Raw genomic sequence first — 12,810 nt, 5'->3', positions numbered from 1 at the left:
CAAACAACTGAAGGAGTTTCGGGCTCAAATCTTGGTGATACTCTGCTACAGAAAGGATACAAGGGTTAGAGATCTGAGCGGAATGAGTCATTTAATTCAGTTGCAACCAATGTAAGGTTTCTTATACCTTTTATGTGTAGAAATTCATATTTAGGATGTTAAAAATATACTTGTTAGTAAATCTAGATCCTCGTAAAAGATATTCCAACAATGTCAACCTGGGCAGTCGGTCCAGCTTTTTGCAACTGGTTGGTTCTGTTTGATTTTCAAAAATATTTGTATCTCAATTATTTGTGAAAACAAAGAATATTCTTAGAAGACTTCTCAAAAAAACTTATTGGAAATGGCCCAAGTTAACTAAATGTCAACCTGGGCACTGAGCCCAGCACCTAGGTCAACCTGGGCACTGGGTCCCAGTTCTGGCTCCCAGATCACTCTGTTTGTTCCCCGAAAGCACCCAAATCTTAACTATTGACAAAAATTGAGAATATACCTAGAAGACTTCTTCTACACTACTGATGGAAATGGCCTAGGTTAACAAAGTGCCAACCTAGGCACTAGGCCCAGCGCCTATGTCAACTTGGGGGCTGGGTCCCCGTTTTGGCCTGCACGTCGATGCATTTCTTTCCCAAAAGTACTTGATTCTTTATTTTGGGTGGAAACTAATAAAATAAATTGGATACTTCTTCAATATTATGATTGGAAGTGCTCAATATGTCAACTTGGGTGCTGGGTTGCGCAATAGGTGCTCAGGGCACATGGTGCCTCAGGTGCTCAAAAATGAAAGTGTTTCGATTCTAATTTTGGTGCCTCAAATTAATTTGTGACAGGTCTTATTCAAGTCAAAGTACAGAGTTTTAACCATTTACACTAAGACTACCCTAAAACTGAAACCCTAATTGGGATGTCAACCTGGACGCTAGGTAAAAACACTAGGCGCCTAGGTTGACTTTTGGAATGTTATTTCATCTCTTTTTAATTTTCAGGCATTGGACTTGATTCTTCTTGTCTTCTTGATTCCACAGTCAACCTAGGCGTAAGGCTAGGGACCTCTCCCAAGTTGACTACTATGACTTGGGACTACTCACCTCCGAGATGTTTTCTTTCTTCTCACGTGTTAAAGATTGATGTCCACATCACCAGGATCAGTTTTCGGGCAAACAAGAATTGATTCTATTTAATTTATGTCTCAGTGTTTTTGGAACTAATTCCTTCTTATTTTTTAATTAGAAACAATTTCTAAGTTATTGTGTGTTATTAGTTTTTACTCATTTTGTTGTGGAACGGTTCTGTTTTAATTTATGCATCAATATTTTTGGAAAGGCTAATTAGTAATTTTTCCCCCTGAACTTTGACATGTAGTAAATTGTGCCCCCTAAACTTTTTTGGCCATTAAAAATTCCCCCCGAACTATTGAGATTGTTAAATTTAAGGACTTTTGTCTAATTTCATTCAATTTTACTGTTTCAGTGATTTTTCATGTACTAAACCATGCTCCCAGACTTTGATATCTACCAAATTATGCCCCTCAAACTTTGATATGTACTAAATCATGCCCCTTAAACTTTCATCCATGTTAGAATTTTTTTACTAAAATTAGACAAAAGTCCTTAAATTTAACAATCTCAATAGTTCAGGGGAAATTTTTAACGGCCAAAAAAGTTTAGGGGGCACGATTTAGTACATGTCAAAGTTCAGGGAAAAAAATTACTAATTAGCCTTTTGGAAATGATTTTCTCTTGTTTTTTTAATTATAATCAGTATCTAAGTTATCATGTGTTATTAATTTTTTAGTAATTTTTTTTTCTGGAACCAATTCTATTTTAATTTATGTTTTCGATGGTCTTTCATTTAGTCATTTCAGAAAACAGTTCTTAAAATATTTATTTCAAAAACTGGTTTTTAATTTAATTTATTCAAGGAAACAATTTTTAATTTAATTTACTCAAGGAATCGATTTTTAATTTAGTTATTTCGTGATCTGATTTTTGATTTAGTGAATTCAAGGAACCAACTTTTAATTTATTTATTTATTTTATTTAACTGGTTTTTATGTGTAAGGTTTTATTTTGGTTGCTTTAGAGAATTAATTTTTTGTCTCAAATTTTTAACTAGTTGATAAATATAACCACTTTCTTTATCTTATATTTTGAGCTATCGTGTGTTATTTGTTTTTAATTATTTTATTATAAAAATTAATTCTTTTTAGATTTATGCCTTAGTATTTTTGGAATTGATTCTAGTTTTTTTTTTAATTATAACCAGTTTCTGAGAGGTATTAGTGCTATTTGCTTTACTCATTTTATTGTGGAACTAGTTCTGTTGTTAATTTATGTTTCAGTATTTTAGAAACTGATTACTTCTTTGTTTTTTTTTTTTAATTATAATCGGTTTTTAAGTTATTTTATGTTACTTATTTTGTTGTTGAACGAGTTTTATTTTAATTTATGTCTGAGACATGTAACTCGAGTGACGATAGAAATTTCGATAACTTTCCGATGACGATGACAACTCTGGTGAATTTTTTGATGACTTTTCCAATAATTTTTTCAGCGACAGTGACTTTCTGCTCGAATTTTTGAGGAGATATTTGTTATTAAAAATTTTACCAACTTTATTTATGGTCTTTTGTTTTGTTTTCCATATTTTAAACTTTGTTTATTTTTTAATACTATATCCTTTTGTATTATTTTTTTTATACCATATAAAATTAAATTTTAAATTTTTTTCCACATTTATGAAAATTCCCTTTATTAAGTGCATAAAACCCAAAAGAATAGATTGTAATTTTTTTAGGTAGAATTATTGTTTTGTAAAAGAAAAATAATTAAAATATTATTTAATAATTCAAAATTTGTAAGAAAAATGAAATATTAATTAAAAATTTTTAGATAGTCATAAAATAAATAATTTTGTTAGTTGAACATATTATAGAGTAGTGTATATATATAAAATATTATATATATATGTATATTATAGAGTAGTGTTAAGATCTAATTTGAATCATTTATTTAAATCAATGACTACAATATAAATAAAAAAATACAATAGCCATTATACTAGCTCCCTTATATATTGCTGTAATAGATAGCAAATATATATTTGTCATTTCATTCACTATATATTTTTTTTTTTGAATTTTTATTTTCTTTTCTCTGAAAAAACACAGAGAGAAAGGAAAGCTCTTTGATTCACTATATTTATGTCTTATCAAACAAAAATTTGATATCATATTGGTTCTATTCACTAAAATGGACTAGTGTACTTGTACAACATGAAAGCTAATATAAAAGATCATATTAGGAGGAAACGAAATTCAACAATATACAAAAACACCAAGATATCTTCTCTAGCTACATAGATATGTGTACGTATTATTAATTAGGATTGATGGAAGGATATCGATCATAAATGAATCACTTTACATATATGTGTTTATATATATGATATCAATCCGAACGAGGCAACAAGAAACTAAATCCTGAGTTCTCACGAATGAGCGGTGGAGGTTCGATGTCGGCGATGTCTATTTGTTCCATGGACTTTGATAAGTCATCCACTGAGAATGGTATACTGTATAACAGAAAAAATTGATATATATTTTAACAAATATATATATATATAAATGAGAGAATTTTACTATGTTTCTTGAGAAAAATAGCATGAATGAAGATATGTATTTATATACCTGGAATCATCATCTAAGAGGAAAGAATTACTGACGGCGTTGTTGGAGTCTTCGGTCATTAAAACCCTCATGTTGGATATAACCTAAAGCATAGTTGCTGGGCAAGGTGAGTGTTATATATAAAAATGGAGTTCTATAGTATTATCATATCATTACTGAGGAGAAAACGACAATAAGTTGGAAGAACGACAATAATTAGTAAAAAACGACAAGAATCATTTGGAAAAACTTACATCTGTGGAGACACTGTGGGTGCCATATTTGTCATCCCAGTACATTGTACTGATCCGGTACAGCTGTTGTATGCTAAGCACCTATTCAAAGACCAAAATTAATTACTTCCATTCACATTCATTGTGTTCAAGGTCACAATTATTAGATCAAGAGTTGGTTAATAAGACTATTATTAATCAATTATTAGAAAAAAAAAAAGTATATCAAACTAAGTATATAGTGCATAAACCTTAATTAATGTATGCAGTACATAATGGGATGGGAATGGGATGCATTTTATTTTCTATAAAAAATATTGGATAAGATCCATTCCCAATAATAATATTCATATACATTTACATACCGGGCACAAATCATGACTTATTTCATCTAATGTTTTCTTGGGCTTTTGATGTATAACCTGAATATGAAAAAGAAAAAGAAGAAAAAATAAAGTTTTAGTGTACAACTTATTATTGCACTTTTTTTTTCATCCAAGTATATAAATTTCAAGTGACGAGGGTATAGATCAATTATTACCAGAAACCCAATGGCTTGTCTTATATGCTTGAGCTCATCCCAGGCTGAACCTGCATACTGTTTATATATATATATATATATATGAATATTAATGTTATATTGAAACTGATAGATATATTCTTCAATTTTAATGACAGTAATTAAGTTCAATATTAAGTACCTCATCAGTTGCCTTGTAACACCAGTGTTCTAGTTCAGCTAATCCAGCTTTAACATACTCACCATTACTAAACGAACAACACTCTCGTCTTAGTAGAAGGCTGCAAACACAAACACAATTGAACAAGTCAATATGTATAAACAAATATATACTTGTTCCGTTCAGTACTGAATTATATATTTATATATATAAATATATATACCTGTTGAATAGTTGAACGTTGATGAAAGAAAATATCTGTGTAAACACTTTACGGACCAAGAATGGAGGCACCTGTTAGAAAATAAATAATAAATAATGATTAAACAAAAAAGAGAAGATTTTGGATACAAGGACTAGAATTTTAAAGAGGGTTTTTGCTATACTAACATGATTTGCTTTCAAAGTGTTTAAGAAGTTTCCAAGACTACCAACAATCCCTTGCCAGTGAGCAATAAGAGCTCTCTGGGCTTCAGTGTTGGCAACTGATCTTGATGATCCCTTTACCAAGCTTGCTCTTGATGTTCTTGGTGCCTTAATCATATTTAAAGAATGAATCGTATTTAAGTTTGAAGAAGATGACTGAATATTAAGTACTAGATAATAATAAGGAAGTTTTTAATGAAATATAGTAACAAACCTGTATGCATAAGCCAAGCAGAGGAGATATTTCTTTCTTCAAATTATCTCTAATCATTCCATATATCTTTTCTACATATGCAGTGAGTTGCTGTTTGAAAAGCAGAGCTGGGTACTTAGCTTCAACTTGTCTCAAACTGTCCACTCCACCATTCATACCACCATTGATCAATGAAAGATTGACTCCTTGTGGGGTTCCACGGAAACTCTAGAGCCACACCACCAAAAAGTGTTAATAATGAATGTAATGGTTTTTGGGGACAAAAAAACTTGTGTTTACCTGTGTCATTCTTCCGAAGAGAGTGGCTGATGATGAACGGCGGCGTTGAGGAGTCATTCCGGCAGCCCCACTTGCTTTGAGTGTCCTCTGGAGAAGTAAGAGGAGTGTTGAGGCATTGGATAGCCAATAGGCCAAAACTTCATTGTTGTCTTGAGTCTGAAAATCCCAGTTGTAGGATTGAATAAGTAACTTGAGTGTGTTAGAAAAGAGTGAAAGTCATAAAAGAACATGATGAGTTTGGGAGATTTCGGAACCTCAATGGCATGGCCTATAGTTTGGATGATCCTGTCAAAGACACTTGTTCTCTCAACTTCAAAAGATCTCCACTGCAAAAGGCATTTGTATATTATACAAGCAGCAATAGGTCTGTTTGCAGAGAATCCAAGGTGCTGTGCAATACATCTAATGAGAAGCTCTTGATTCTCTTGTTGTTTTTCATTAAGTGATTTCTGAGGCTTGTCCTCTACTTCAGATGATTCCCTATGGTTCAGTGAAGAGCTATGCAGGTCCTGAGCAATGTCATTAACCGAAAAAAGTAAAACTTAAGAATGAAAATTTGGTTCAATACTATTCAAAAACTTCCCTTTACATCAAATAGCTTAGTTTCTTTTCTTACCACAGTTGGCTTCACATCCACACCAAAATGACCACTTTCACCACCTCTCTGTCAATTAACATATAACAGTAAAAATTGTAAGCTTAGCTGCAGTGTTAATATAGCCAAATCTAAGATTTGATGTCTGTTTGTGTAATACCTGAAGAATTGATCTAGACCGCCCGGAAAGGAACTTATTTGGTGCCATTGACACAGCTTGTTGGCGTAGAACTTGATTTTCTGATTCCAAATTGGTGAGCTTCTCTTCAAGCCTAATCAAGGAAGTTTTAAGTATTTCAATGAACATGGATAATACAAAAGAAAACTAGGACAAAATAGCAGTAACATGCTGTAATTCAACTAAATGTTAGAGATTATGTTACCTGGTCAATGATTCTTGAAGCAGTTGAGTTTTTTTCTCTGTATCTTCTAGCTTTTTACGTCTTTGTTCATTAGATTCTTGAGATTCATTGTACTTTCTCTCGAAGTCTTCAGCTTTATCCTTCTCTGACTTCAATGAATCCTGAAAATGAAGCCATGTTCCCCATATTAACAATTAAAAGTGACATTCTCATCAAGAGAATATTTGTTATAACATGTGACTATCCTTTTTGTTAATTGATATAAAGAGCTTTACCTTTAAGCCATCTACTTCTGCTTTTAAAGAATCAATCTTTTCGGTATCTTCAACAAGTACTTGAGTTTCTTGTATCACAGGAGGTGCTTCTTCTATGGCCTTCTTTGCAGCTTCTCGTTCCTTGACAAGTAATGCATTTGTTTCATCAACCTTGCTCTGCATTTCTTGTAAAGAGTTCTGCAACTTTGTAACCTCCTGGGCTTTTGCTTCTTCTAAGTCAGTCTGCAAGCATTGTTTCATTCCTTTTTTATGAGTATAGTCTAAAAAAAGGTTCACAGATTAGGATTTCTTAGCACTTAACAATATTCTTCTACAAGCCATGAACATTACCCTTAAACGTTTCTCCAATTGTAGACGCCAAGTAAGTTCCTCCACAGTTTTTTCAAGCTTATCCTTTGCTTCTTTAAGCGCACCTGTTTCTCTAGCCTCCTGTAGAAAATTAAAGAGTGATAAAGAAAGTAAGAAAGTGCTTGAATAAAAACATAGCAAAATAATATTCAATTCTATTCATCAAATTGCTAGTGTAAACAAACTTAGTTTGTATAGTTCCTTTATTATAATCACCATAGTGGATGCTCACTCTCAGTAAAAATCTTTATAAATGAGACTAACTGACTTAGTACTGACCATTTTGAGCTTTCTAAGTTCCCTTCTTGCAACTCTTCCTCTCCATCTGCATTGTGTTAGAATTGAGCTCTTCTTGAGCTTCTTATAGTATGCAGCGGATTTGTGACAGCGCCACCGTGTCTGCATACACCTTAAGTTTAGCTTTTGTGTCTTGGGATGACAATTTAGAGTGAAGATCCTCTGCATTGCTAAATATTATGGTGTATTACCTGAATAAGTATGGCTGCTTTGGTTTGCTTCCTGAATCTAAATTCTTTTCGAGCAGCCATTGCTCTTAAACCTGTCTGCAAGACAAGCACTGAGACATGAAGCGACTTGTATGATTTCCTAGCATGGTATCTGCGTAAGTTTTTCTGAATTTTGACAGCAGCTGCCTCCCTCCTCATGTTCTCGAAAATCTTGCAAGCCAGTCTTCCTACACAATACACCAAACAACATACTCATTGTATATCCCAGTCTTGTCCATGAATACTGATATGTAATATTGATATACTTGTAAAATGTCTAACCTCTCCATATTGATTGCACAACTATAGTAGCCTTTCGCAATGCAATGAACTGCTTTCGAGCCTGGTGCGTCCTTATGCGTCTCTGAATAGTCTTTGCTGCACTACTGAGTACCTCTGCTCTTCTTGCATCCAATTCCGCCATCTGACCGGCCCTTAAGAATACCTTTGTTTTACCTATCTGCATGACACCATTTCAAAGCTAAGTAAAACATGAGAGTCAAATGTAAATAGAAAAACTACTCTTCATATACCTGAAACCCTTTAAGTGCCTTCTTTTCTAGAATCTTTTTGCAAGCAACTTTTTCATCGTAGCTGCTTGTGAGTACATTACCAAACGAGTTAGAAACTAGTTCTGCCTTAAAAGTACATATTTGACAAAGTGAACCAATAGCCAAGATGTGTTGAGAGAGTATACTTACCTTCCTTCCAAGGCTTCAGGGGCGAGGAGTCCAAATCGGTTAATGAATTCAAAGAAAGGTTTGCGAGTAGGATATCCAGCACAGCTGATTCTGATTGCCTCTAGAACACCCTACATTGATATTATACAATGCTATGTGAAAGAATAAAAGAAAAAGAAAAAATAAGGGACTTAGAATTTCTTTTGAGTATGACTTTACTTACACCACACCGCAGTTGTTGCATAATGTTGACATTCTCAAATATGGCAGGTTTTAGAAGGTTGTTTGGCTTTACACATCTGATGTAGTGAGGCTCTGTGGAATTTAGTGTCTCCATTAGTTGCTGAAGTTGCAACTGCACAGTTTAAGACATGAAAAATAAATGTCAGTTAACTTGTAGCAGCAGAAACATCAACATATTCGAAATGAAATGTATCTATATATACCTTAAAACGAGAACCAATTGAAGAAAACTTGGAAGATTTAGCTGTCTCTTCTTTTAATGGGGGGAAAAGGCCTGCTACAAAAGAACATTTGGAAACACCTAACAAGTCTTGATGCTCAGGGACCACATAGTCCTTGTTCTTGTCCAAAAATTGGTCAGATTGATAGAGGACCTGAAATGAAGTGTTGTGTTGATAAGATAAAGAAAAAATGAATTCAAAAGATGATTAAACTAGAACCAGTATTGGTACCATGAGTGTATGAATCATACCTCGCCAGCATAGTGGCCTATAGTAAAATCGGTTCGAGAAAGTTTCGGTTTTATGAAACGTTTGTGATTTTTGAATGTTTGATAAAGCTTGTTTGCAAAGGTTTCATGTGTTGACTTTGGAAACATGCTGAAATATGGAAAAAGAATAACAATTAAGAAGATTTAGGGGGAAACACTAAGCAACAAAATTGAATAAAACTCAGCTTTACTTGGACATTTTTTAAACCTTCCACCAGAGAGGAAGAACATGATCATTTTCCATAAACATAAGAAAGCAATGGGAAAATTCAATTGTGAAAATGGAAGAAACTATTTTACCATGCTTCATCAAGAAGAGCAACAATTCCACCAGGTTTCTGTTAAGAAAAAAAAATTAGTAAAAGATTTTATTCCAAAAGAAAGTATAATGACCTGGTGAAAGAAAAAGAATTTAACCTTTTCAATAAGATCCAAAACATCTTGATTGTCCACAAATTCAATGTAACTCCAATCAATTTCCTCTTTGGTGTACTCTTCTTGTTCCATTTTGAAAACGTGCTAAAGTCATCACAAGACACTACTTTAATCTAGATAACAGTCAAAGAAAAATAACTAGCTGAATAAGCAGCAAAAAGAAACTGACAAATTACCTGATTGAAATGTTGCTGTAACTTTTCATTTGTGAAATTAATACAGAACTGCTCAAAACTGCACAGAGAAAAAATATGCTGAATTTGAGTCTTATATGCATACATCTCTTTCATGTTATCAAAAACATTCCTTATTCATTTTGCTTACCTGTTGGTCTTAAAACTTTCGAAACCATAGATATCAAGGACCCCAATCAGAGATTTTGAATTAGCATCTTGTCCAATTGAATTATTAATTTTGTCCACCAACCTGTGTGTTTGTATAGAAACAGACTTAGCATCACAATAGAATCTGAATACAGATTATGCTTAGCTAAATCATCTCTAACAATGCCTTACCAGTCAAACAATCGAGAATATATGGTCTTAGCTAAGCCATCTCTACTAACTGCTGCACTTTGAGGATCAAGACTTCGTTTAATAACTTCTTCGGGTGTGATCATCACACGCTTGCACAATGCATCCTCCAAGGCATCAGCATCACACCTTAAAAAAAATGAAAGTGAAATTAGAACAAAAAAGTACAAAGTGGAATACTAAAAATGGGACAATTTTAAAAGAAGCCATACATGAGAAGGTCTGCAGTCATTTTTAGATGGAACTTGGCTTTATCATCTTTTGGAAGTGATGAATCAATTTCCTTTCCCTTTGTGAATTCAATGTTTCCAAGATGAAGAATGGCTGCTATAACTCTAAAGATTGCTTCCTAGAAAAGACATGAAAACAAGTGAAGAAGTTGGCCTCTCTTGGTTTGTATCTACCATTAACTTAGTCACTGGTTTTGATAAGATCATACCTGCTCTTTAGCACTAATTCCAACAATGTCCATTGCTCTCCTTGTAGCAAGGTAGTCACGAGCATCACTTACTCCAACCAGTTCATAACAATTAGATTGGTTAAGATAGTGAAATGATTTCGGATTTCCCAACTTGTACTTTTCAATTTCCTGACATTGTTTGAAACATAATGAAAACATTTAGCCATGATCATAAAAGTTGTGTCATGCTATGCTATCATTTGGCGATGGTTATACCTCTTGTGGTGCAGCACAAAGAAGGTAAAAGCAATGGTAGTTGCGTTCGGGATTGGAAATTTGGCAAACACGAGACCTTTCAAGAAGATACGTTCTAATTGCTGCTCCTGATATTCTTCCTTGCTTATCAAACTGGATCTCAACAAATTTACCAAAACGACTGTACCAATATCATATAAGGAATGTTAAAATACAAAGTGTTGAATAACATAAAACCTGTTACAATGTTAAGAAACTTGACTAACCAAGTCCAAGGATGTCTCACCTAGAATTGTTATTTCTAAGAGTTTTAGCATTGCCAAATGCTTCAAGGACTGGATTTGACTGCATTTGAAAAATTGTTTGAATAAGTTTCATAAACATTTGGCACTAATTAAGTGCTATATTAAAAAACCATAAAATGAAAGTCAATATATAAACATACTTCAAGAACTTGTTGTTCAACTGTTCTTCCTTCAGTGGCAGCTCTGCCACCAAGAAAGGCAAGGTACTGCATAAGCATTTTTGTTGTTTCGGTTTTACCAGCTCCACTTTCGCCACTGACAAGGATCGAATTGCTCTTGCCCTCATTAATCATTGCCCTGTTTGGATTGATTCATGATTAATGACACTCTTATCCAATTCATTGGCAGAGATTAAAACAACAACAACAACAACAACAATAATAATAATAATACAAAATGTGAAGTAGTAGTATAGATAACTAACCTGTATGCAACATCAGCTACTGCAAAAACATGGGGACTTAACTCTCCAAAAGGTGCCCCTTTGTATTGTTGCATCATATGAGCATCATAAATATGGGGCAATCTTTGGAATGGATTAATGGCAATAAGGATATTTCCAGTATAAGTCTGAAAATAAACAATGAAAGTTTCAAAAGATTAAAGCTTTATGTGAAAAGACTAATGATGAAATGAAACAATGGGAGAAAAAAAGACTTTACATAGATTTCATTAAGTTCATATCTAGCTTTCAAATTCTGCAGTACTCCAGGCTCATGGAGATAAGATAGCTTTGTCATGTCATCAACTCCTCCAGCTGGAGCTTCTGTATCTTTTGGGTATATTTTTGATAGCTTTGCAACAATCTTGTAAAGCACAAAAAGAAAAGTTGCATAATCAAATACATTTATATATCAATGAAAAATTGTAAACATGTTAATAAATTGCTATATGGATTTGTTTCCACACACACCTTTTTTCCATTGCTAGCCTGGATCTCAACTTCATTCCCATTAATCTTTGATACTTGTCCATCTATCCATGCAATTTCTGGGTCTTCAGCCCACACGTGAGAACCTACAATGATATTCACTGGAGTTCCCTGGAGAGACAAGGAAAAACATGAAAAATGAATCTGTTGCTTACACAAAATCTTAATTTTTACATATCAATAATTTAGTAAAGATATGAAAAGGGTTGGTTTCTTACCATTATGTATGTATATATGTTGTGCTTCAATCAAAACTCATTGAGTAGTGGTTTTTTTTTCCGTAACTAAATATATATTAATTTGATTAATCCTCTTCTGGGATTGAGTTTTTTGAAGAAAGGAAAATGACCCTTTTGAGAAATGTAGGAAAAAAATAAAGCATATCAGATCAAATGTTGTGAAAGCTAAAGAGTTGGAAATGAGGAAATGATGTTAATAAAAACATAATAACAGGAAAAGTGTCTGAGAAAATGGGATGTTTTTCTTTTAAAAGAGAGAAAGAGAATGAGTAAGAAATGTAAAAGGAAAATGCATGGATCCCAATGGAGTTAGATTGTACAAGTGACATTCTTCACAAGCACCACTAAATTCGGTTACTTCCCTTTGGCCTCGCGCCATTTCGTGGCTACTAACCAAGTCTTCTCTCTCTCATTTTATTTAACGGTATTGTCATATAATAATAAACTCGTAAATTATATTACATAAATAATTTTGCTTGCTTTTGTGTGATGTCCAGTGTTGTGTAGCCGAGTCTGTCGTTGGGATCAAATCACAATTTTTTCTCTTTTTTTGATTCATTGGGTTGTATAGCCTTTATTCACACACATAGCTTGTTGCCTAATTTAGAGGCAAAAGTATGTTAATTGTAGTACAGTTTTTCAAAGCTTTATTTTATGAGTAATAATTGTCAGACATTAAAACTTTTGTATAAATAAGATTACAATTAATCTTAA

The 12,810-nt window shown here is 33.2% G+C and overlaps 1 protein-coding gene across 1 annotated transcript; it reads right to left on the bottom strand.

Moving 5' to 3' along the window:
- Window positions 1-3,207: 3,207 nt before the first annotated feature.
- Window positions 3,208-12,364, bottom strand: LOC115718590 (myosin-11). Its single transcript, XM_030647400.2, has 38 exons — window positions 12,076-12,364; window positions 11,840-11,968; window positions 11,589-11,732; window positions 11,351-11,496; window positions 11,067-11,223; window positions 10,908-10,966; window positions 10,643-10,802; window positions 10,406-10,555; window positions 10,179-10,315; window positions 9,949-10,095; window positions 9,758-9,859; window positions 9,610-9,667; window positions 9,416-9,517; window positions 9,299-9,336; window positions 8,981-9,107; window positions 8,712-8,882; window positions 8,489-8,620; window positions 8,287-8,396; window positions 8,119-8,179; window positions 7,868-8,045; window positions 7,568-7,773; window positions 7,359-7,478; window positions 7,062-7,160; window positions 6,732-6,953; window positions 6,478-6,617; window positions 6,255-6,366; window positions 6,116-6,163; window positions 5,754-6,008; window positions 5,500-5,655; window positions 5,221-5,427; window positions 4,971-5,114; window positions 4,804-4,874; window positions 4,602-4,701; window positions 4,442-4,498; window positions 4,266-4,322; window positions 3,922-4,002; window positions 3,689-3,771; window positions 3,208-3,573 (listed from the first exon to the last, which is right to left on the bottom strand). Exons 1-38 carry the CDS (start codon window positions 12,076-12,078, stop codon window positions 3,450-3,452), a joined length of 4,593 nt encoding a protein of 1,530 aa, XP_030503260.2. The 5' UTR covers window positions 12,079-12,364; the 3' UTR covers window positions 3,208-3,449.
- Window positions 12,365-12,810: the final 446 nt, after the last annotated feature.

This window comes from Cannabis sativa, chromosome 2, assembly GCF_029168945.1.
Source record: "Cannabis sativa cultivar Pink pepper isolate KNU-18-1 chromosome 2, ASM2916894v1, whole genome shotgun sequence".
Lineage (NCBI taxonomy): Eukaryota > Viridiplantae > Streptophyta > Magnoliopsida > Rosales > Cannabaceae > Cannabis > Cannabis sativa.
This window is presented reverse-complemented; position numbering and strand designations above follow the sequence as displayed.

Coding starts and splice junctions, on each gene's coding strand:
- LOC115718590 (XM_030647400.2), bottom strand. Junction 11,497..11,588: donor ATGAACTTAATGAAATCTAT/GTAAAGTCTTTT, acceptor GTTTATTTTCAG/ACTTATACTGGAAATATCCT. Junction 8,397..8,488: donor TGCAACAACTGCGGTGTGGT/GTAAGTAAAGTC, acceptor ATATCAATGTAG/GGTGTTCTAGAGGCAATCAG.